The 27153-nt window shown below is 32.8% G+C and overlaps 1 protein-coding gene across 1 annotated transcript; it reads left to right on the forward strand.

Moving 5' to 3' along the window:
- Nucleotides 1-19599: 19599 nt before the first annotated feature.
- LOC111032310 lies at nucleotides 19600-25971 on the forward strand. Its single transcript, XM_022312582.1, has 2 exons — nucleotides 19600-20422; nucleotides 24989-25971. The coding sequence occupies exons 1-2, from the start codon at nucleotides 20179-20181 to the stop codon at nucleotides 25138-25140; spliced, it is 396 nt and encodes a 131-aa protein (XP_022168274.1). The 5' UTR covers nucleotides 19600-20178; the 3' UTR covers nucleotides 25141-25971.
- Nucleotides 25972-27153: the final 1182 nt, after the last annotated feature.

A 27153-nucleotide genomic window follows, 5' to 3' on the forward strand; every position in this document is an offset into this window, starting at 1 on the left:
TCAACTCGAGTTTAGGTATAATTTTTTTTCATAGATAATAATAGCTCTTAATAAGGTTTAAAATAATAAAAAATAAATGTTTATGCAATATGCATCATCGATAGATGGTAGCAGTATTGTAATATACTTATTGTTTAATTATTTTTAAATAAACGTAACTATTGGATTCGACTAAAAGTAACTCGTTATTTGTGAAGTTCATAGGTAGCAATAGAAATCAGTCGAATCAAAACTTAAGTCAATGAAAATGAAATTTAACTCGTTCGAGTTAAAAAGCTACTAAAATTGACTAAACTCTTATTGTTTAACTATTTTATGCCCAGCCTCGGATGCGGGTATAGATATAGGTGTACCGGGTATGTTGTGGTATTTATATTTCGCTTACGTTTTCTGCGCGAGCGGCAATAATTATAGTCGTCTGTGCACGTATAAACGAGTACGTATTATTATAATATACGCATAATATATTATTTTTGTACGCATAGGTAGGATTCGCCATCGTACATGTTTTAGATGCTTTTATACAAGTTTATTGCACCGTCTGCACCGTAATGCGATGGCTTTGCAGCATACACCACACACAATACCTATGAAGGTAAAAATAAAATTTAACGATAACAGTATAAAACCGCAAACGCACAAGAAAACGAGTAACAACATACACATATTATAATGCATGTGTGTACGTACCTATACGCACTCAAACCATAAAAATGAATAATAAAGATATACGTATAATATATTGTTACAATAATTGTAAAAAAAGAGTTCTGACGATAATATCGACCCGGAGCCGGTTTTTCGAAACGTGCGCTATCGACACTGCCTCTCCATTAACGTCCAACGACATGGGTACTTATAGGCACCATCGTACGAACGTCTGTGGGATCTTACACATAATATAATTTATTTTTCATATTTTTATCGTAGGTACACCGCAGTTTGCGTATTATGATGCATATCATTCGGCGATCTCGTATGGAACGGATTTTGTTTTGGATTTTGAATTTTTTATACGTCAAACGCTATCGCCCGCTCATCACCCGACACTCGCGAGTGGGACCGAATTCCGTCTGATTAAAAAAAACGGTACTCCGTGTGCCGTGCGCAATATTAACACCGTGTAAACGGTTTGGACCCGATGGCAAACGGATAGTGTGAAGTGGACACAGTATAATATTATGTGTAGGCCCGTCGCCATTAAACTGTGCGTCACGAAAACTCGGCCGGGAAAGAGTCGGACGCCTTGGTCGAGCAAGTCGAATAATTGGGTGCGAAAAAACAGTGATGGCGATGACAGCAAGAAAAACTACGAACAATGATAGCAGTACACCCGACTATACGTCTGGCCTGCAGACGGTTTTTCGGGATAACTCTTGCATACACATATATCGTATATAGTATATACATTGTGGTAACAATACCACGGTAAAATTAGTTTCCTACAAGACACAGATAAGATGATTCGAACATATATTTTTCAAAATTGAAACCGGACTTCTGGAAGTATATTTATTGTCTTCTGCGCATCGGTCTAAACGCACGAAAAAAAACCATCAGCCTTAAACGAAACGAAGAAATTATTTTAAATCGTCCATTCGAATAAGGCACACCTGACTAATCCGACAAAACTGCTCTGTAGTTGAAGATTTATCACTTACACGCTATGTGTGTATCAAGTGGCGGTATCCGCAGAATAATGATAAAAAATATTCTAACTCAATGTTATCGGACGATATCATCAGGACAGACTCAACCTCGACCCATCTCTTATTGTACCTTATTCTGGGTAAAACTATTTAAATTTTGTACTTTTTAATATCAAATAATTTATTAAACAAAACCTAAAACCCGTCATTTAGTTGTTTACTGTAATGGTAAATTCAAATTCAATGATAAATGGTTTTGAGTAGAGACGTTCTGTCGGCCTATGGCTTGTAATCCCATAAATGTATGCCTATTTTTTTTATATATTTTTATATATTTTTTATACCTAAAATTCAAATCCCCATGCATTTTGAACTACAAAGTTGGTGTGAGAACCACTTATGCCAAACCTTGTATTATACATATTCAACCTTTTTTCCTAACAAAAATGTTATTATATAAATTAATCAAGAAAAATTCAAAAAAATAGAAATATCAATTATCTATAAACAGCACCAAGAGTCAAAATGTTTTCAAAATTATAGTAAGTCTAAAAAAATCTGTTATACATAGTTGGCGAACTTTTAAAATTAGCAGTCATTAATTTTCGATTTACAACAAAAAACAAAATTATCAATTTTGTTGACTAGCTACTGGTTTTGTTTTTCCCGTTTTATGTTGCGTCTCAAAGTACCAAATAGATCTAATTTTTCACCAGAAACCATTCTAAAAATGTGTGAATCTAAAATCATTTTTTAATGGACCAAATGGCGATGACAGACACAAAACAATTTAAATAAATAAATAATAAAAACACACTTGTCATTGTGAGACCAATAAATTCATCATTTCACTCAAAACAAGTTAATGGGAGTTGCGTTAACTACTTTTCTTACATAACGATTACTGATATATGTCTTAATTGCATAAAATAGTATTTTAATATCTTGTAAATATAATAGTGAACAATGGCCATTTCTGCCAAATTCGTTAAAAATATCGATAAAAAAACAACGATCTGTATGTTGTATAATATAACTTGATTACGACTGTACATCTGTCGCAGTAGAAGGACGCATGACGCCTTTTTCCTACATTGTATACTTTGTCAAGAGATTTTTTTTATTCTCCCCATTCCCCTCCCCTTATTTAACAATCAACCTAAACTACGTCATTTTACTTTCGAAATTTTCGTTTTGGGCGTAGGTGGGTAGGACCTATATCGTTCAATATTTCAATGTCCGTACTTAATACGCGTAACACTAAAAATATTTTTGTATTATATAATGTTTAGGTATAGATGTGTAATTGTATGCGTTCATCATCGCGTTACACCAATAATAATAATAATAATAATAATAATTCTTTATTTAACGGAAATAAATTTCAATTACAAATAATACAATATGATGCGATTTTAAATATGATATAATACCCAAAACAATATAATAACAATAAATTGATAGTTATAGTATAGTAATAATAATAATAATCAATAGGCTTAAAAAAATAAAAATAAAGTAAAATATAATAATTATTATGAAATCAATCTTAAAATATGCATTCTAAAAGGCAATAAGGAATTTATTAAGACACTCTAGATTTTTGATTGAATTTCCTGTAGACATTAATACGTTTGGAGGTGAATTTGACGTATAATATAATAATTTGATCTGTTAGACATTATATAAAAAGGATTCGTCATTCGACTGCTTGTTGGTTTTATTCTGAAGCTAATATTGCAGTAATTCAGGATAGTCAATCGTACAATTAAGTATTTTATACAAAAATATTAATTTTAGCTGTGTAAACCGTTTTTTTTCACATTGCAATATTAAAGAAATTTATCAAGGAGAATGAGGAGCTCTATAATATGACATATACAAAATGAAAACATAACAATCTTATAAAGTTATTTTGGATTTTGTTGAACAATGTTTCTGTGTTACCAAATACAGGTGCCAAATAGTGGTCTATAATTAAAACGATGACGGACTAACAATTTATTTGAAGTTGTTCCAGGACTTGAAATAGAAACATTTTTTTCTATTTCAACTTTGGTTTTGGTTTTGGTTATTGGTGTTTATTTTTTCCGATTTTGATTTCAGTCCGGTATTCAATATATTATATTATATTATATTCAATATATTCAATATTAACCCAATTTCGGTTTCAAGCCCTGGATTTATCTCGCTTTAATCCTAATATTTTAAAGACGCTTTATTTCTAATATAATTTATATGATATTATAATCCTTAAATTAATGCTTGGTATCAAATTTTGCTCTTACAGATCAAGTACAATAAAATTGTAGTCACTCTTGATACGATGTAAACATCGTCTCAACTTATTGTCGTAATCGTTAAATTCACAATTTATATTATGCATAATAATATTTTTCGGGGCTACCGTCAGATTTTTGGTAAGTGAGCAAACGATTTCTCAACACTATTTCTAGACGGGAAAACGTCCGTCAAACGAAAAACGTCGTGTGTGCATCTCCTAGACGTGTCTATTATTATTATAACTTATTATATAGGCGTGACCCTCAAGCCTAAATAATACCTCTCAACAATGTTAAGTCTAAATAGACTTTCGTATTATAAAATACACACAAATTCATGACAATATTTCCTGTACAACCTGAACGGTAAAACCTATACATTCCGCGATTCTTTTATCCCGAGTCTTTTTTCTAATCCTCTCTACACTTCAAGCTGTTCCGTTCTATATTTTTAAATCTGCTTAGGCACCATTATACGAAACGTTTTCACCGTTGTATGAGTCATTAGAAAATGTCCACTTCTACCTGTTTCGTTTCTACGTGTAAAGTTATGTAATTTACTTTTTTACATGGTACAATTGTTCTCGTTATTTAGTTCAAGTTATAACTATTATAACTCAGATTCATCTTTTTATTATTTATTTTTGACTTCGATACAATGACATACATTGCATATAGATTGACATTTTGTGAGGCATAGAGTTTGGAGAACAACAGTTTAAAAAACAATGGTGTGATTTTACATTTAATTATTTTGTTTATTTATTATAATAAATTGTGGTAGGTTATAAACCTTGATATACTTAAAAGTTAAAAGAGCCGTTCAAAAATACGTTTATACAATAATATTTTATTTTTTTCGTAATCATAAAAACAATTCCCCACTTTTATTGGAATAATTTTATATATAAATAATACTTTATATTTCCGTATATTTTATGTAAATATATAAGAAAATTTTTCAAAAAAATCAATACAAAAATACATTTTGACCACATTATTGTTATTGACAAAACGAATGATGATAGAATTGGAATTAACCTTTCACCTATGTTTTTTCACCCACGACCATTCACATCTTGAGACCTAGATACTAATTCTATAATTCACCATCTTAAACTTGTAACTTTATATTATTGTAATTATAATTTTACGATTTGAATTATGACGTAAGTGCACGAAAAATGTTTCCTCATAATGTGGGCTTATTTTTTTCAACAAAACAATATAATATGTATTAAGTAGTCATTCCGACAAATTGTTCACTTAACTGTATTTTTTTTTTTCAGGACACCTGTTTTTGAGAATGTCGCACACGACGATAATATTACGGCTGTATAGGACAATAACTCACTTCGAATGAATCAATATGACATATATACCATACTAATATAAAATGTCATTATATTACGTATATTATCTGTAATGGAGCGCCTCGGAGAGAGGAAAAAAAGTTGCGATATCGACGAAATCCGGTCGTCTATATAATATATTAGCCACGTGTCGTGTAAACAATGGGGAAAAATGTTGAATTGGTGACACACACACACACACACACGGTCGCACACGACGGAATAATAATACTAAATATAATAGGTACCTATAGTGATTTCGACGTGACGGCATTCGCGGCCGGTTTGTACGTTAGGTTTTATACACACGAGTGTGGTATACCAAACGCATACCCGGCCGTAGACCTGTACCTACGACGAATTTTTTCGAAACAATTTTTTATTTTCCTACTTTTGAAATCGCACGTAGACGAGGTATAGCTGCACAACACACAATCGCATATTACATTATATTGGATCGGGGCCAATATATTATATACTGCAGCGTACCTATATTATTATCATTTGGCCGTATCGCCCGCGACGGCTGCAGGTACACCTCCACCAGTGTATTTATGCATTAGGTATTATTATTATTATTATTATATACTTTTTTACGTTTTATTATGCGCTTGGCTAGGTACCCTATACCTATATATGTGTACGCGTGACAAATTATTCAGGAGACGCGCCCGAAGACGCGGCGGGCAAGCAAATTTTTCGACCGCACCTCCCGCGCTTGCTCAGGATTAAAATATTACTTTATTGTCCTCGTGTGCGAACCGGTGCCGCCGCCGCCGCCGACGACGACGACGATTTCAGACTCGTAATAATACCGCCTGCACACGGGCGCTGCAGGATGATTTCTCAAGCACAATCACCCCGTTTTCATGACGTCTATAAATATATCGCAAAATATATTCGAATTCTGATATTTTACCGTGACATTTGAGGAGCATCCCGTGGCGACACCGTCACGGGCTGTATTCAGATGAGAACCTGTGCGTCACATCATGTTTCAAAACGAAACGCGCGAATCAGATGGGATTTTTTTGAAAAGATTGAAGTATTTTAATCGAAATTTTAATTTGAAAAGTCGCTGCATATTTCTTCTTTAAAACATAAATACTACAGGTAGAAGAAATAGATTAAATTACATTAATAGTCTATCAAACGTGCAGTATGAAATATTTGTCGATAATTACTATACTCAGAAAATAAGTATACCCTCATAAGTTTGTTTGATATTACAAAATGCTTATGAATTAATATTGAATCAGTTCATTTTCAGAACAAAAGTATGAGTAATAACCTTTTGATACACACCCATTGTATCTTTAGTATTTAGTGAAGGTATAACTCGAAAATGTTTCATTCAAACGTCGATTACAATATGTCAACATTTTCAGAATATTTTCTAATACATCTGATTCGCACTATGCTTCACGACATATATAATAATTAATAACATAAAATTCATTTTATTATAACATATATGTTCTCAATTAAAACAAAAATAATGTCGGCACCGCTATTCACCGCATGATGCTTTTTAAATATTACTGTTAAAATTCAAATCATTCTAAAATATCGTCCTTAACCTGACAAAAAAATTCCAAAAATTTGATTATATGCATAATAAACAACTGGGTAGGCATGCTTAAAAAATCACAACGTATAGTGCACACGTTTAATATTGTTTTACTGTTTACCTCCACTCTATGTACATATACATACTTACACAAGATTCTCCAAAGTACAGAGACAAGTTGTTTGGAGTTTAATTTAAAAAAAAAGTCGTAGGAGAAAATATGTGATATTTGCTTAAAACGTATGTAGATACGTACGAGGACTTGAATTTGGAGAACTTGGCAAAGTTTTAATGATTCCAAGTCTGCTGGAGCACTCAAGTGTCCGAACTTTACGATATATAGTCGTAGTATCGTTGTAATAATATAATAAAAGTATGTCGCAAAAACGCATAATCGGATAAACATTCTATCCAGAAACACAAAACACGTTTTGTAAGGAAAAAAAAATTAATAGACCCTTGTACGTTTTTAGACGTTTCATTAATAAAATTAGTGAAATAAAAAACTTGGAGTGTCATGGCCGATTCAATGAAATTAGCAACCCAAACTAAAAAACAAGTAAAATATGCAGAAAAAGTACATAATAAATTACGGGAAAGAGAAAACAAACGACCGATTCTTGATGCAATGCTAATCGAACGGTTTCCGGTGACGGTGCCAAAAAAAAAAAAAAACTGCGAGAATTAATTATGTAAACATATCCTCGCGCGTACAAATTAAACTTATACAACAATACGGTGTATTTATCGTGTTATTCTGCTTATTGTTTGTATTCAGAATATTATAATTTGATGTGGTTGTACCTTTCAAGAACGTTGTAGTATTCTTGTTGGGAGGTTTGTCGTCCGAAGTGCTTAGTGTTTCTCGCGTCGTATCATAATAATATTATGCGTCGAACAATAACCAGTCACTGATATTTTGTCAACTGTTCGTAGGTTGTCCTGTGTTCGGTGTGTTCGGTTTATGGTCTGCTCCCAAAAAAACCGTCCGCTATGTAGAGGTGTGTCCATATTACCATTATCAGAGCAGGCGGGGACTCGGTCGACTTTAAGATATCTATTATAACAGGACGACGAACAGATCGCGGAAGTCGTCGACTCGACTTGGACTGCGGACTACACGTATCTCACAAAACCGATGATGTTAAAACAAATGATTGATTTGATATTTACAAATCCGTATTACACCTGGAAAACTGAACTGCAGGTACCAAACATACTATATGAGTTGTAACATATTGTCGTCTGTGAATATTTTAAATTATCATCTATTAATTTTAAATAGCGTTTTTTTCGCGTTTCAAGTGCATATTTCGCCTGTTTTTAGTGCATATAAACGCATGCGCATTCAACACTTTTTCAGTGCATTGAATTCACAGTCCTGGGTTACAAGACGCATAGTATCACGGAGTGCTATTGGGTTTGACGAACCCGAAGATTTATATAATGTGTTCGACGAGGCGCGGTAGGTCGTGTGTGTATATATATATAATATACATATATGCAAGTACCTAAACAGAAAAACTCGACCAAAGACGCGTACGACGACCGCCGCCAATAACACACGTTATAATATAATCCGAGAAGGAGCCGTGGTTAATATTAATGTGTGTAATTAGTGTGATAAAAATCGTTTAGGCCTCCGCGGCGGCCGATTTAGGTGTACCGTGCTGCAGTATACACATATATACACATACGTGAGAACGATAGATAATAAGACGATTTTCACCCGAACACAGCCACCGCCTCGGTCGATCAATCACAGCTACTTAAGCCCGCCACTGTGCACATTGTGCCTGAGAATATAATATGACACATACACTTCGCCGTCTTGGCCATAAGCTACGACACTATAGCACGTGACCCGTCTCGGCGCGTCAAAATCTCTCCGGGGGCCAGAGATAATGGGTGGAAACGGTGGTCGGTGGTCGGAGAAGAGGAGAAGAAAAAAAAGTCCATTTGGACGATGAGGAACATAATTTGAGCTGTTCGAGTCGTTTGTCTCTCTCTCTCTCTCCGCCTCTCTCCCTCTCACTCCTCTCGACTCTTTATTAATCTCTCCTCCATTTCACTCCGTCTCCGTGTCGTCATTCTAGGCTTGTGTCGATAAATTATAATTGGACGCGTGTACGTGAGGTCCGACGAAAAAGAAATAGAGAGAGAGAATAAACCGCCGTCGTCTGTCGCTGTCGGAGGAGCTGCTGCTGCTGCGTGGAGCGTGCCGGCCGAGCTCGCGACAAAAATATCGACTTAGGCGTTTATTATTATTTATTATACGGCTCGAGGCCGGCCATAGAAGCCCGGACTGGACAACAATATAATAATAATATCATATCGGCCGATGCACACACACTCGCGGTGTATACGAACGCGATACGGTCCGATTTATGCGTCAATTTTTTCATTTTTTTTTTCTCTCGTCCATTCTTTTTCTCCTCGGTCCGATGTCATTATATACGTATACACATTTTCGTTATTATTGTTCCAAATGCGCCATATCGGCACGTGTTCGTGGTCCGCGGACCCCATTGAATCGGATACGAAAGTATATAATAATATTAATAATAATAATAATATATTATATATAGAGGTGCAGGAGACGACGACGCGACGGATGAAAATTATTAAAAAAAAAAAAAAATTATCCGCTTTTCCCCCCGCGAAGACTTGTCTACCCACCCGCCTACCCACCTGCCTACATTGTGTCCCCGGCAACAGCAGACGTGATTTCGTCTATCGCATACCGTCGCGTACCTCATGTCCTTTACAAGTTTTTATCATTACAATTGTTATTGTCATCGTTATTATCGTTGTTATTACGACTGTATATCTATGTTCGTTTCGACTGCATCGCGACGACGTTATTTTCACACATACGCCTATATATTTTTACAAACATACCTCCTCGGTTGGCCTAGTTTTTCTCACGGGTTTTCCACATAATATTCTATAGGTACCGGCGTTATTGGTATGGAAAAAAAAAATAATAATAAATATTCTCGTGCAGGTATATATTATATGCATGCGTGATACGTTTACGCGTTCGGAGAAATCTTTTTTTCCGTTCGAAGTTCACACGACAAAAGGTCGTTGGGCTCGATTCCCGCGGCCACAATACGTATACGCATAGGAATACACAGGACACCTAAACTTTACATACACACACGCCAGTGTGTGTCACAAATATATTCTACAATATACCGATTCAAATATTGTGTAAAAAAAAGCACTCGTTCGTGTGAGTGTAATCGGCGGCTCAGTGTACAACACGAACTCGAACTTCCGGCCAGTGTTTTGTACGGTAGTCGAAAAAATCGTTAAAACATAAATCATGACCTTATGTACCTGTGTAACACGTTCACATATATTGTGTAGGTACTTATATTTGAAATGACGTGGTCGTCGAAAACAATAATTTGTACTGAATACTTGATTTTCAGCCGTATACCTACTATATTATGTATTATGGTGTAGGTCGTATGTAATTTGCCAAAGGATTTTGGAATAAATATTATATGGTATGGTTGATATTTACAATGCTTGGGACTAAGTATATTTGTTTATTGTAGTACAATGATTCAAAAATGAATTTACATAATAGCAATTTAATTCAATTTGTCTTTATTAATTTAGAAATTTTCTTAGTGTTGTTGACTACTTTTTAAATAGTTTACAATCAACTAAAGACGAACCATTCAATTGTAGTATTCAAAATCTTGTCTTTAAATCAGAAATAAAAAGGGATTTTTTTCTGTATTTCATTTTCAATGCAACTTATACAGAAAAAAAGAAGTAATATTTCCCGAACCACCAGACATAAGTCAATCTTTCTCCATTAACGCTGCAATTGTGATAAAAAAGAAAGTAAAAAGGTGTGAAAAAATTAACATTTGTCCGCGTCTCGTGTACTTATTTTATTATTACTTGAATAGTTTAGTTTAATTCATTCTTACACAATGGTATTATACCTATGTTGTATAAAAGGGATGTAAAGCTAAATGTTAGTATTGTTATGTTATTTTATATTACTCAAGTCTACTCAAGTAATTACTATAATTTAATTTAGGTATTTAAAACAACTTTGTTTCATAACTTAATAATTATACATTTTGAATTATTGGCTTGATTAGTGATTGTCCGAACTCCATATTATACAATTACCTTTTGTTATATTAGATGTTGTATCTCATCGGTTTCCGAATATTCGAATTATCTTATCGTTTTGAGGGAATGGATGAAAATTGCCGGGTCAGAGCATGAAGATCCTCAAATTGTGAACAAAGAGAAAAGAATTTGTGGTGCACACTTCACAAGTCCTGGGACTAATTCCGAAAATGGCTGAAGAAGTGAACCTGCCTTGTACCTCATAAACCAATCTCGACTTATCTGGATTTGATGTATTAGATACCTCATCTCTGTTATTACGTATGTATATAATAGTTTGAATTGTTTTTAAATGCACATATTATGTGAGCTAGCTTTATACAATCTATATTCAAATTATATTGTTCAATGACATATAATAGCATTTAGTTATGGTTTTGCATTTGCTTATTTTTTAATTTTGCAATTCGCCTATATTTAACACCATGACGGCATGACCATCAAATATGCTTTGCTTTGCTATGCAGATGACGATAAAGGCTTGCTTTGTAACGTCACTAAAATACCAGCACAAGTTAAAAATCGAAAAACACAGAAAAACGATACTGGTTAGTAGAACTACTTAAGCTTTTATATAATAGACTAGCTGCCAGTGAAACTCGCTGTCGTGAAACTCGGGGGCTTGTGAGACTCGACGATGCAGACGACAATGTCATTGAAATTACTTATAGAAGTCACTCCTGTTGACGTCATGGGTGGTCAAAAAACAAAAATTTAGGAGGTGATAAGGATTGTTGGTAAGTCTTGGAGGTCTCGTTTCGAGTGCGGGAATGTTTGAAATTCCAGTTTCAGTGTCTAGAAATCTTACTCCGCCCACGAAAATCGGCAATTGAATAATACGGTTCCCATCGCATGTCTAGTGCTTTTTCGTATGTAAAAAAAATGTAAATTCGAAATCAGTGGTGGAATGTCTAGCAAGTCCGTCACCTCAAGTGAAAATCGTTTAGAATTCAAGTTAGCTTCCTAGGTAAGCAATCCGAGCTCGTCGGATCGAAGTCTATGTCCTACAGCTAATCAGGTAAGCAATCCAACCGCAGTAGATTTGTTTTTAAATTTTAAATTTTTTTAAATTTTTTTTATCATGATAATTTTGCAACTCTTCTCTTTTTGATCACATGTTTCTACGAATATAATCTATGCTACACTTCTAAATTTGTGTTTAGTTAATCCTCTGGTTGGTTTCTATCTGTTGATACTTGATATACAAACTTCTCACATTTGCCAAATCTAGATAATAAAAAAATTTTTATCAGATGATTTATTTTGAATACATAACTATACCATCATAAACAGTGAATCTAAATAAGTAAGAACACATGGAGTCACTTAAAAAATTCCATCTCAGATCAGACACATAAAGTGTGAAAAAAGAAAGTAAAAAGGCGTGAAAAAAATTTTAAAAAGGTAAAACATTTAGAAAAATTAAATTAAAAAAAAACATTTTTCACACTTTTTTACTTTCTTTTTTCTCACCTTTTTTCTAATGTTTTCACGCCTTTTTAATTTCTCTTCTCACACCTTTTTACTAATTTTTTCAGTAATATTTACTAATTTTATCACACCTTTTTATCTTTTTTTTCACACCTTTTTACTAATTTTTACTTATTTCTTCACACCTTTTTACTTTCTTTTTTTCACACCTTTTTACTAATTTTTACTATTTTCTTCACACCTTTTTACTTTCTTTTTTCACACTTTTTAACTTTCTTTTTTTCACACCTTTTTACTAATTTTTAAAAAAATTTTCACACCTTTTTACTTGTTTCTTCTCACCTTTTTACTTTCTTTTTTCACACCTTTTTAATTTCTCTTTTCACACCTTTTTACTTGTTTCTTCACGCCTTTTTACTTTCTTTTTTCACACCTTTTTACTTTCTTCTTTCACACCTTTTACGTTCTTTTTTCACACCTTTTTTTACCAATTTCTTCACTCCTTTTCATTTTCTTTTTCACACCTTTTTAATTACTCTTTTACTAATTTTTCACACCTTTCCAATTTCTTTTACACACCTGTTTACACAGTATGAAAAGAGAAAGTAAAAAGGTGTGAGAAAATTAGTAAAAAGGTGTGATAAGTTGGTAAAAAGGTTTGAAAAAAGAAAGTAAAAAAGTATGAAAAAATTATTAAAAATTAGCGAAAAAATTGGTAAAAAGGTGTGAAAAGTTGGTAAAATGGTGTGAAAAAATTAGTAAATATTAGTGAAAAAATTAGTAAAAAGGTGTGAAAAAGAAAGTAAAAAGATGTGAAAAAATTAGGTAAAAAGGTGTGAAAAAATGAGTATAAAGGTGTGAAAAAAGAAAGTAAAAAGGTGTGAAAAAATAGTATAAAGGTGTTAAAAAAGAAAGTAAAAATGTGTTAAAAATTAGGTAAAAAGGTGTGAAAAAATTGGCAAAAAAGTGTGAAGAAATTGGTGAAAATAAGTACAAAGGTGTGAAAAAATTAGTATGAAGGTGTGAAAAAAGAAAGTAAAAATGTGTGAAAAGTTGGTAAAAAGGTGTGAAAAGTTGATAAAAATTTGTGAAAAAAGAAAGTAAAAAGGCGTGAAGAAATTAGTAAAAAGGTGTGAAAAAATTAGTAAAAAGGTGTGAAAAATTTGTAAAAAGGTGTGAAAAAAGAAAGTAAAAAGTTGTGAAAAGATGATAAAAAGGTGTGAAATTAGAAGGTAATAAGGTGTGAATAAATTAGTAAAAATTAGTAAAAAGGTGTGATAAAATTAGTAAATATTAGTGAAAAAATTTGTAAAAATATGTGAAAAAAGAAAGTAAAAAGGTTTGAAAAAAGAAAAGAGTAATTGAAAAGTTGTGAAAAATTAGTAAAAATTAGAAAAAAGGTGTGAAAAAATTTATTTTTCAAATTTAATTTACTAAATATTTTACCTTTTTAATAATTTTTTTACACCTTTTTACTTTCTTTTTTCACACTTTATGTGTCTGACCTGAGATGGTAAATTCCAACAATATTGAAGTTGAAAGTGTGGGGCAAATTACATATTCCATTTCGTTTTCTGTCGTGGTGCAAATTACCAAAATTAATTTGTATAAGTAGAGCAAAAGACATGTTATATTTTTATATTTTGGCGCAAATTACATACGTCCTTCAATGTACCTTTTGATGGCGCAAATTACAGGTAATTAAATTAGCGCAAAATACCATCTCCCATGGTGTAGGCCAAAAACCTTCGCAACTTAAATCTTTTACTAAACATAAACAAAAAATATTTGTTTTGGCATATTACAATATAGTGTGTTACATGTATATATATATATATGCAAGATTAGGTGTGCGAGTCAATGACAATTAGTTAAATGAAGTCAAAGTTCAGGACGTCAACTTTTAAGCCGATAAAACAGTTAACTCGTATGTTAATATTGAGGTGAGCATGAAGTTCTTTGTTAAGTAATACATTTTTTTAAATCTTTTTACGTTATTATGTCTTATTAACTTATGATCTTAACTAGTTTAGCTGACAGTTGAAACGACTTTGCTTTTCTCGGTTGTTTTTCCATAGAGTTAAACATTTTTGATTTTTTTTGTTTTTATGACTTTATACTTAAATATTAATATTACAATAAAAATAATCCAACACTACCTATAGGCTATAGCAATACAATCATTTCTGTTATTTTTCTTGACAAAATAATTGTGTAGGTATCTATAATATAGATATATTTTAGAAGATCATAGATGGGTTTTATATTATCATAATAATAATAATAATACATAATCATAATAATTATTGATACCAAATGAAAATTACAGAAATGTTTAAAGCAGATAAAAAGTTAATACTTGATTCTGTTTTCAAAAGCAAAGCCTGTATGATCTTAAATGGCTATTCGATACATGAAAAATAATATTTGTTTTTTTTTTTTTTATTAAAGAAAAGAAAATGCCTCAATAGCGTGACCATTGGCTTGTTGAATAATATTTATTAAATTATCAATTGAGATATAAATTAAAATGGGTGTACCCATACACCGTATACATTGCCGTAAAAGTTTAGTAAAATTGTTTATTATAACTCAGGAAATTAGAATGAACGCAGTCACCCTTTACAATATGCGGCTCACAAACTAATTAAAAAAGCAGATTAATTTTTTTAAAACCGAGTCAAGTTAATGTTTTTTTCCATTCTAACTTTTAACTTATCGAGTTGATCAGTTTCATCAACTCGCCGACCTTTGTAATACCCGTATAATTTAGTGCGTTATGTATACATATACATGTAGATACACATGCATATAATATTATGTAATTTCTTTGATTGCATTCAGACGTCAAAATATATAATACGACATAGAAACGCTGCTGCAGTAACCTCTCCAGCCGACGACATTATAATGCCGGAACAGTTTTTCTCACGGGTAGTCTTTCGTCGTGCATATATGCGGTGTTTATAAAGATTAAGTATGCGTAAAAAATAGAAAAAGAAGAGTAAATGACGCGTTAAACGTTTTAATAGTTGTGTTATAATTTGTTGTATTTTTTTCCTTCTTATTATTATCATTATTATTCGCCGTCGTCCGACCGACATATATATATATATGATGAATATTATTGTTTGTAGATACATGCCGCGAAACAGTTGGCAGAGGGTAGCTGCGCGAACGTTTAAAAAAATACGAAACGTTATTATAATATTTTTTATTATTTTTGTCATCATATATAATATTGTGTGCACGCGGCCATGCAGGCCGCCCCTCAGAATATACCCTATACACACAATAATAATAATAATAAATATAATCTCGAATAATGCCCACAATATATATTATATTATGCATACGTCATTATCATCATCACTATACTTTATAAATTACTAGTTATATATTGTTACTATCATTACTGTTATTAAATACAGCTAGCTGCTAGCCGGTATAGGTACAGCTCATACATTTTGGTCGAAAGACAGGTATATTATAATATTATGGAGACACCAAAAACCAGTTGCTCGGACCGAAACTCCCACGAAACGTGCGGCCGGTTGCATGTCGAAATTGGTTTTTCTTCAATTTTTTTCTTCATTTTTTTTCTGTTCGTTTATTTTGTTTTGTTTACGGTGGTACACGCTAATTGTCGGGTACGCGCACGTACGTCGTCTCCGAACACGCGACCAGAAATCTCCGAAAAACGTATCGTTTAACAGCCATCTCCGCGTACAGATGGGTACGCGTCAAAGTCGACGGATGAAGGGGTGAAGGGTGAGGGGGAATGGAAAATAACACACGTACGCGCCAGGGGTAGTATTGTTATATTGCAGGATCGTGTGTGACGTGATACCTAGCTATATGTGATATCCGCCAAGACCGTGAAAACCACGTGTGGAATTCAATTATAAGTTTAAACGTCGGCGTAGGTGCACACTGTACGTACATATATATGTATAAGACATATAAGTACAAATTATATCGCGTCTATATGTACATATATAATATGGTATATAATGTCATAATAATATCGAAAGTCTTCATCGCGTTCGAATGCTGCAGCAGTAGGTATATATAATTTATATCCACACATGATGGGGTGCCTATATATAGTACATGACGCCCATATGAGGTAAATTGAGATTCGTCGGAAAAATCGTTATTATTCCTACAGATTGTAAGTTTGCGGATAGGTTAGCTGTACATAATATTATGTAATCGTTAAAGTATATAATATCTACACAATATAGTAAAGCGACAAGATTTTTTTTCGAATAATATACGTTTTATTAATATTATATTATTATATAACGCTGAACTGCAGTAATATTATAATATATAATAATAGTAATAATATGCACATCTATGCATATAATCGCCTCGGTTTGGATTTTTCTTGTCACTGCAATAAAAAATTCTACATTTAAATAGTGGTTTTACTGTTACTATATTTTTTCGGCGCCCTGAGCCCGCGATTATACGTCAGTTCGATTAACACATCAAATGTACGATTGTATAACTATATACCAATCGTACAAATAATTTACTCTTTCTTTAATTGGTTGTCTACCTTACTGCTGTCATTTTTCGAACAACTACTCGACGAAACTATTGCAATTAATTAATTTTTTTTTTTTGATAAATATTATACTATAAGACAGACAGCAGTGAGCTGATATTATAATAATATAGTGATGCGCCAACCGCGTGAAAATGGTTGAGAGACTTAAACGCACGGGCTGCGTGGTTTGTAATTTATTGTTTGTTGCGATGGTATTAATAATATAATATATAAATTAATGGATGTTAAATATATTTATAAAACATTTAATGGCAAGTATGTGGATCAATAGATAGATTTCTGTATTTTTTGAACAATTTCTATGTGTTTTAATATAATACAAACAATTTAAAGTGCGATTGGGCAAAATATAGTTAAGCCCGAAGCCGTCGCCTGTCGTACGTTGCATAATATGCAACAGTATACTTTAAATAGCATAGGTACTGTCTATATTATTATTATCAAATTACTATAAATATATAAAATGTACCTATATTGTTTTATACTCTTACAATTTACAAAGTCTTCTTGTTCGAAAACATGTTCAATGTTATTTCATTGTATTATTTTAGTTATCAATATTGTATTATAATATATTGTAAATTATAATAGTTGCCATACGTGACCCGCAGCGATAATAATATATTTTTATACAATGTGTACATTTTTTGTTATAATTCTTGTTTATTATTACCATTATTATTATATATTTTTTATTATAGGTACCTACCACTTTTATAACACTTAATTGACGAGTTTCATACAAATGAATGAATAAAAAGTTGACTTAGACATGTGTAGTGCGGACCCTACAACAATAATATAGTGCTTCTACACAATAGTTATTAAAATGTATAATATTATATGTTCGGTGTGCATATATATTATATAAAAATTATTATTATATATTATAAGTTATAACATACAAGGACGTTTAAATTGTATACTCTATAAAAATGATGAGTTGAATTCGGTGTTCCTGTATGCAGTATTCCCCTGTCTCCGGCATTATACCTATACTTAAACGCATAATACTTTTTATTTTTTTACCCTGTAAACCTACATTTCTCCGGAAACTAACCATATTTGGAACGAAATTAAACTATTAATGTTATTTTTTTATTACTGTTAATCCTGATGGTCGAACTATTTTTATAGTTCTTTACTGCTATAGTTCCTTTTTCCTTTCTTCAGTTTGTTCAATATTTTCAAAAACATATTCGTTAAAGACTGGGATATAATCTCCTCCGTTATTTTACATTTTGTCGATCAATATTCTTGATTTTTGCAATTTGCAATATTGCATTACTTTTTTATTCTAAAGATTACATAGTTATACTGTAAATAACAAATAGAAAAAATGCATATTAATATATTACTTTATAAACTCCGACCAGCTGTAACGAGCTGCAGTGAGTATATATATGTTACAGTTTTCTCTAAGTCAGAGCAAGTCGTTACACCTTATTTACTCTGCAGTGAAGTCAAATATTTTGTTTTTTTATCTATACCTGTTAAACGTGTTCATATATTTATATTTTTATAAAGTAAGCCAAGAGACAATTCTTTAAAATTAATTCAAGTCCATCCTGATAAAATATTTAATTAAGAAAAATTGATAAAACTAATAATGTCGAAATCGTCACAATACGATGAGTATACTATAGTAATTCGTTAATTCAATAACAAAAGTACATTAAATAGGTAGGTACATAAAATTTTATTAGAACTAATAAAGATCTTAGTTATAGTAACAAAGTTCTATTTTAATCGGTTTATAATTGTATACGGTAAACCATTTCGTTTAATCTACAATAATATTATAATATGTTACTTAACAAAGTGTTCGTTTAACGAAATTCACATGCTCATATCAATAACAATTTTATGGAACGTATATAAACGATGATTTTATTGGATCAATCTATGCATAAATATATTATATAATATTCTCATCGAGACTACGAGTATTTTCCGTTCAGTGATAACGACGACTAACGACCCCCCACACGCTCTTCAAATATAGGTACACTATTACGACATTTTATGGCACACTGCAGGTTCATCGCAGCTCGTTTTACGTTATTAGCTGCAGCTCTGGCCCAAACTCTACCTACCTGTTGCATGTTTATCACCAAATAAATATACTATACAGTCCATCGTGCACGCCGCTCTGCACATTCGACAGCAATACATTTAGATACTATTTTTAGGATTTGCGTCTTCGTCGGAATTGGTCGGATGCGAAACTGGCAATTTTCCGTTGGCTTAATTGAATATTTACATATTATTCGATGTATACATATAATCTCTACCTACGCTCCGATATTTTTTTTTTCACGCGGTCGTAAAAATATATTATTAGGTACTTTTGCGCCTGTCCGTAATCAACACTGTACCATATGGTTATATGTATAGCAACTTGTGTCGCAGTTAGTTTTTTATAATTTTCTAAATTCGTATCTAAAATCTGCATAGGTATTTTTTTTTTTTTACCGTACAAGAGGACAGCACAGACGGTATAAAAAAAAAATGTGTTTTTCTTCTATTTTTTAAATACCCGCGATAACACCTTTGGTGGCAAGTACATATATATGACCTATATGTATACACATTACACGTAGAATCGGTGTGTTTACATATATTATATTACAAACTTTTATGGGTATTTTCTCGTATGGTCTCGTGATTTCCAGACACCGGCCCAATCATCGTTAATTTGATGTAATATAGAGGCGGCGCAGGGGCGCGTTGGCGTGAACTGGCAGAGTCCTAAAACAGTATATGCAGGCTAGCTCTATTAATATTATAATATATTATTATCATGCTATTATAACGAGCCAACGGCCTACACCGAAAACATCGAGTTACGTGTATTATGTAGGTATACGATAAAAATTATAATTTCGACAATTATTATTATTATTATTATCATCAAACCTGTTGCACTGCTCGTCGGAAACAAAATATCGCGCTGGATGCGAGTCGAGATCGTATCTATTGCGCGCGAGCAACGACAACGGTTCCAATAGTCGTGTTATAATATTATATACAAATATTTGTGTATTATACTTAATATTGTACGTGTGATAAATGTTTTTTTTGTGTTTTCGTATAAATATAAAATATATACCTCTATGGGTATATACGAACCGCAGAGAGGGCAACGGTCATGGCGATGTGTATAATAAATACTAAGTATGCTGCAGTTCTACTTACATGGAGGTACATATATGGGCACGCGACAAATGATCGTAATATTATCATCATCATCATCATCATCATCATCATCATCATCATCATCATCATTACTGCCACGGTGTGCAAGAACGACGGTGATGGAGAACGGTTGTGGTTTTGTCAACGTTTTGAAACAATTGCGCTTAGCAGCTTGTACGCTTTCATACTATTATATGGTTTGTTTCTTTTAATAAAACAGTTAATACGCTCTTGGACGATTTAAAGTACACGAAAATGTGATAAATTTTAATGTAACTGTATTGCCCTTGTCGTTTTCACCATTGTGAACCGATCATAAAATTTTATTTTTTAAACCTATATCCAGACACAAAGGAAAACGATGTTTTAGTATTTGAAACTGCAGTTTAATGCGTGTTCGTGAAATAATGTCAAACACTAAAATAATAATATCGGCCTGCACAGTAGGACCATACACTATTATAATAACTATAAACGACAACAAGATCGAATCGATAAATCCAAATTTATACATCATTGTAGCTATTATGAACGCGAACACAAAAACGATTTTAAGTCGTTATTAAAAACAGGTCACTCACCCAGGCACCGAAAGTGTATAAAATGTTTGCACGCAAATCGCATTATACCCACGTGTATAGGTACAATATATGGTAGGTATATATCATTACGATGCGCACACATAGACATTTGGAGTTGTCTTAAGTACAAAATATGTTCTCAGTGTCAAACACATTCGCACGTCGATTTTCGCTTATACTTCGGCTTCGCAGTTGGCTTAACATTATCATAATGATGTTCGCACCGTAATTGTTTTAATGTAGACTCTGTTTGGGGTTCGGACAGCACCAGATTTTGTTTTAAAAAAATTTTAATTTTTAATTTTATGGTTGTTTAATGTTGTTATAACATTATTTACTTTTGAAACGACTGTCATCATTAATAAGGTATGGTTAACAACAAGCAATCTTAAAAACATTGTAATTCTAAGTATCAACTTTCCAGCCAACGAGTTTTGAGCACTCAACCGCCAACTTCAATTATCTTTACCTCATAACTAGGGTTTGTAGCTCCACAAAATCACTAAATATGCATGCACTTATGCACTTAAGAGTGCAACATTAGTAGCTTAAAAAATATACCTATATAATACATGCATAATATTATGCACGTGGCGATGCGATTATAATAATATTACAGTTTAGTCTTCAAATAAAGTATTCAACAAAGCGCTTGTTTTCGCGGTCGCGATTCGTGTACATATATATACCCACATAGGACATGAGGTTGGGCGCGCTATCATTCATGACAAAAATTAAGGAAATTAAATCGAATTCAATTGATCGAAAATAACAAAAAAAAATTCTAATTAAAAAAAAAAGAAAAAAAATCGAACACGACCTCGATCGCCGATCGATTGAAATTGGTATGGACACACCACTGTGCATATTATATACCTATAAATATTGTACCGTACACGTTATTATACGCCGCTGCGATATTCGTGTTACGACCAAAAGGTTTTTCGCAATTATTTTACGTATCTCGTTATGGTCTACGACGATTTACAATATCGCGGCGAACGGTACCGGCCGTTTCCAACAACAATAATATATTATGTTGTGTGCACTGTGATTAAGTACCAATAATATAGTCATAACTATATTTTACACGAGGCGAATTATTGTTGTACGATAAATTTAATCAGTTGCACAACTATAATCATAACACTAGAGCTCGGTGTAAAGAAGACGCGTTTTCAATAAAAAAAAAAAATAATAATAATAAACTAATATTACAGTGGTCGTGTTACAGCGGATCTGGTAGACCGTTGCAGCAAGAATGCGGGAGGAGACGGGCCGATCGTTATAATAATAATAGGCAATATTAATTAATATTTTCACTATCGATACGACGATGTAGTATAATATATTATTATTACGGTGGGATGTTGTTTATATTTCGGTATATTATTATAAAAAACGATTGACGTCTCGCTGCGCGCGCGTACGTACAATACTATGTCATGATGATAGGTGATGCACCCGGTGCACTTCCGAGTCAGGGACTGCAGCAAAAGCGCACCACGGACAAACGAGTCATTATTACAATATCGTATCTTTATTCGTTCGCGTGGTACCTACCCGTATGCATAATGTATGCGTTAAAGTCTCTTACGGTCTCGAGCATTTCTCGATACACTCGTCTCGTCGTTTATAGTAGAAACGTAAAAATAAAATAAATTATCGTGCAGGAATTATATTCATTATAATATTATGGACGGCCACGGGACACGAAATATTATTGGGTTCAGCGCAGGTTACCACTTACCTGGTGCAGTTGTCTCTCTCGGCCAGACTGCTTCGTAGAATATAACGCACGTACGATTACGACGACGACGACGTACCTACCTGATATATTATGTACCTGTGTTAAGTTTCAAAATGTTAACGCTTAAAAAACGCGTTTTCACGGACCACACCAAAAGTTCGAGGGGGGTCCGAAGTAGTATCACAATAATTATTATTATTATTATGTGTAATGACGGACGCGTGAGCACAGCGCCGACCAACAAATTTATTATGTTATAATATTATACGTAGTTACGTTAACACTGCACTAATGTGCGTGTCTTGTAAAACCCTGTCAAAAGTCACACTGTTAGCTTAGTCGTTTTTTATTTAGTTACATTTTTTTTTTAAAAAAAACGCGAAAGCAAAAAAACGAAAATAATAGTTGTCACTTCTGTGCGTTTATAATATTATAATTTCAAAGTTTGTGTTGGTCACAACTCGTTCAACCCAATCGTCTACCATTTTAAACACCTGAGTATAGATGATATAATATTATGTGGTTATTGGCTTTTAAAAGATAAAATATTTTCAATACCTAATCACCTATTTATTAGATATTATGAGTAAATATTATACTCGTCGAAATTTCATTCGAAAGTTTCACGAAGCCGTCGGAGCCCGCAAATCGTATAATTTATTTTTGAAATTTGTTTCGCGTGAAAGTAGATGACAATTTTTTTTACATAATACGAAAGTCAACTGTAAATATCACATAAGCGATAATTTATCGTATTTTTTTGTTTTTATATATTTTTCATATTATAGGTATACCTATTATAGTTCGTACTCATAATTTCATGTTAAAATAAAATACGAAAACCACGATTTCTCGTCGGATGTTTTTTTTTTTTTTTTAATAATATGACCCGTGGCAGAATAATCGATTTAGCACCGTACAAAATAGCTAAAGTTGTTTGAAAGATTTAAATAAATTTGTTTAAAGATGTAATCGAAATTCAAACATTTTGTCTGCAAATTGAACGTCAGAAATAAATGACGTGTTAGTGATGGTCATACAAAATTCTTCGTTTTTTTATACTATTATATTCGTTTATTATTTCGTTTACACATTATTACATTATATTATTAGGTTTGGACGAACGTTATTAAACTGTTGGTCGATTATGCAGTCATTCTCTCTTCCCTCCCGCCACCCCCCCTCCCCTCACTACGGCCTAGACGAACGCCAGTTCTATGTCCACACGATTTTCTCAGTTATAATGCATATGAAACTAAAATATGAGTAATAACTATTAACCTACAATAACTACCTACCTACCTACCTACCTACCTACCTACCTACCATATAATAATATTATATCGACTGAATGGAAACGGCCGATTTCCACCATTCGCATCATAAATCACGCGTATAATATGCATTATACATTTTTTTTTCCCACTACACTATACGCGTCGTATTATCATCACGTCGGTCGATATAATTAATGACGAAGAAAATGTTGTGTCCACCCGCGTAGTCGTCGCCGTATACTATATATATGACGCATTTGGGCGCGGGCGAACGGAAGAGATAATATTATTATACAATACAATAATAATTGCTTCCAGACGATATGGTGTTTATTATTACTATATTATACGCCATTATTCGACGACAAACCTATCCACTGAAATATAATATTATAATACTATCGTGTGCTACCCGAGCTGCCATGCTTTCGGGAAATTGGCTTTTACTGCCGACCGAACACGGGTCGTCCGACTGAATTTTTTTAATCACAGCGACAGCCTTAATAGCTATTCGTAATATTAATTATTATTTTTATAACAACAGTCGTAAACAACTCGTAATAGAAATCGTATGTAACTATATAATACATGATATGTAAGTATATTATGTGTTATTGTGCGTCAGCATATTTTGTCGTTAAACGAAACGGTGAAAATAACAATTTATCAGGCAATACATTATTATAAAGACCTGAGAACAACTGCGTTAAACCTGTTCGCTTGATTGACAAGAGATCTGCCCATATTTTGAGCAAAATTAGTTTTCGATTGCATATTATTAAGAAGAACGAAAATTGCGACGTTTCGTGCAACAAACAGACAAATTCGATTGTTAAGTGCAACGATATCATACAAATGGATTTGTCTGATTTATCTTTTAGTGCTACAACAAGACGTCTTCAAAAGTTTTACTTTTTGCCTTTTGGTTTTGAGATCACACAAATTTGATTTTGACGATTTCGTCACCGAAGGCTACTTATACTTATACGAATTGAAATAATTGTCTCCTAAAAAATTGTATCAATTGGATAAGTCTTGTTGTTGCTATCAGGTTTTCATTTATACTTATATATATACTTATATATATACTTATATAATCAATTTTAAACTATAAATGTTCTTATATTTTTTATCAAACGTTGACATTTTGTCAAGCTTTCCAGGTTATTACGTCTGAAACAGAGCACTTTTTGGCCGACGATCATTTCAGGAAACCGTTCAAATCTTTAAGGAGAACTGCTGGTATGGAATCGGGAAATGTCTATTTCCACCTTTCAGACATCATACTGCACGAAAGACAACCGTAGGATTTGCGGACCAGGACTGTCGGACCAGGACGCCTATAGCCTGCATGAGGTGTTCTCGTTGGACCCCGACGACGGCGCAGTGCACTATACAATGTGCGGCAGACTGCGGTGCAGCCAGCAGTACCCCCTCGACGAAGCAAGAGGATCTGGTGCTCGACGGCGACGAATATGGCATGCAGCAGCAGCAGCCACTACAAGAGCAGGACAAGGATCGGCTATATTGAAGAAAATCAGCCCTGGCCGAAGGACCACAATCGCCGGAATCGCTGCCCTCGTCCACTTGTTCGTTCTATCGGTATAGGCCAGAGGTATTCAAACGTTTTCATCCCACGGCTCCTTTAAGTCTTCACAAAATGTTGACGGCTCCCAAATTTTAAATGACAAAAACATCAATGTTTATATGATTGTAATTTATATTTTATAATTTATTTACCATATTACATAAACAAAATAAATTAAAGCTATATTTTGCGAATGACTGTTGTACACAGTTCAACGTTTCCCAACCGGTGTGCCTCAATGATATTAGTAAACGTTTTTCGTAAAAATATTTATTGGTTTTCAATTATACTATGCGGCTCCCTTCGACAATTCCCTCGACGCCCCTGGGAGCCGCGACGCACAGTTTGAATACCTCTGGTATAGGCAATCCGCAGCCAGAACGATAAACTACTGCAGGACCGAGGGACTCGTATAATAGTATAGTTTAAGTGTACTAAAAAATGACCACCAAATAAAGCGAACGTCTCTCAATTGTATCGTTTTGGTGTCGATGGGACTTCAATGATAACGTCAACGAATGATAACGCAAAGAAAAAATAGAAAAAAAAATAACATTATCAACTGGGGCATGTCATATGAAAAAATGAATTATTACTGTATTATCGTGTACCTAACAATATAATGAAATGTATTATTTATATTATTTATAATACATTTCATTATACATATATTAATTTAAAAAAAATATAAATATTTAGTAAAAATATAAATGCATTATTTATTATCATTTTTACTTAAATACTTAAAAATTAGTCATTCAATGATGTTTCATTGTTAACAGGTCTTATTAATTTACAAGACTTTTGTATTTATAATATGTCGTTTACAATTTTATGATTAAAATTGAACTCTTTTTCGTACAAGTCATATAGACCTTTCTCGTCTCTCAACTCGGAAGGACTTTGAGGTTTTCCAGCGTCTGTTTCAGGGCTCGAGCTCACTTTTTGCAGTTTATTTTGTAGACGCTAAAAACGGACCAGTTATAAAATATTAAAATAGCCCTTGAACTGATGCTGTGTATATCTACTGTTCACAATAACCGAGGTAATAATTTACATAAATCAGTACACGCATCCGGTCGGAACATAGAATTTTCGATAACAATGTACAATTGTTAATAACATTAAACATGATTATAATAAGCTGCGATGTTCACTGGATATCCAAACGTCGGATTTTATATTATCCTATTAGATAATATATTTAAAGATTTTGGAAGACAAGGATAAGTGTAAATATAATGAAAATATCTAAATATATGCATGGACACTTTTCAGGTTGGCATCGGCTTAATATATTATAGCATTAATATTGACGCTAACAATTAAAAAAAAAAAACCAATAAAACATGATAACTAAAATAAAAAGGCGTGCAGCTATTCTCCCCCCAAAACCTAATCAGATATCAAATATCAATAATAAATTGATATAAAATAGAAATCAATTTCTAAGATTTCATCTAAATAACCCCCCCCCCCCCTTCGAAAAAAAAATTAAAATTAAAAATGTAAATCATTTCAATGCCTTTACCTAACTATATGTTTATCAATACTGCAGACACGGTGGTGTCCTTATCGCCGTTTCTCGACCGCAAAAACCGTCCATATCATTATGATTATACGATAAAATAAATAAATAATGATACGTAGATATACGATGTACAGCTACCTACTACGAGCTATTCCGTTTCGATTTCGAAAACCTGCACACGAAATTGTAAGTACGCATTAA

This window comes from Myzus persicae, unplaced genomic scaffold (genome assembly GCF_001856785.1).
Source record: "Myzus persicae strain clone G006 unplaced genomic scaffold, MPER_G0061.0, whole genome shotgun sequence".
Classification (NCBI taxonomy): Eukaryota; Metazoa; Arthropoda; class Insecta; order Hemiptera; family Aphididae; genus Myzus; species Myzus persicae.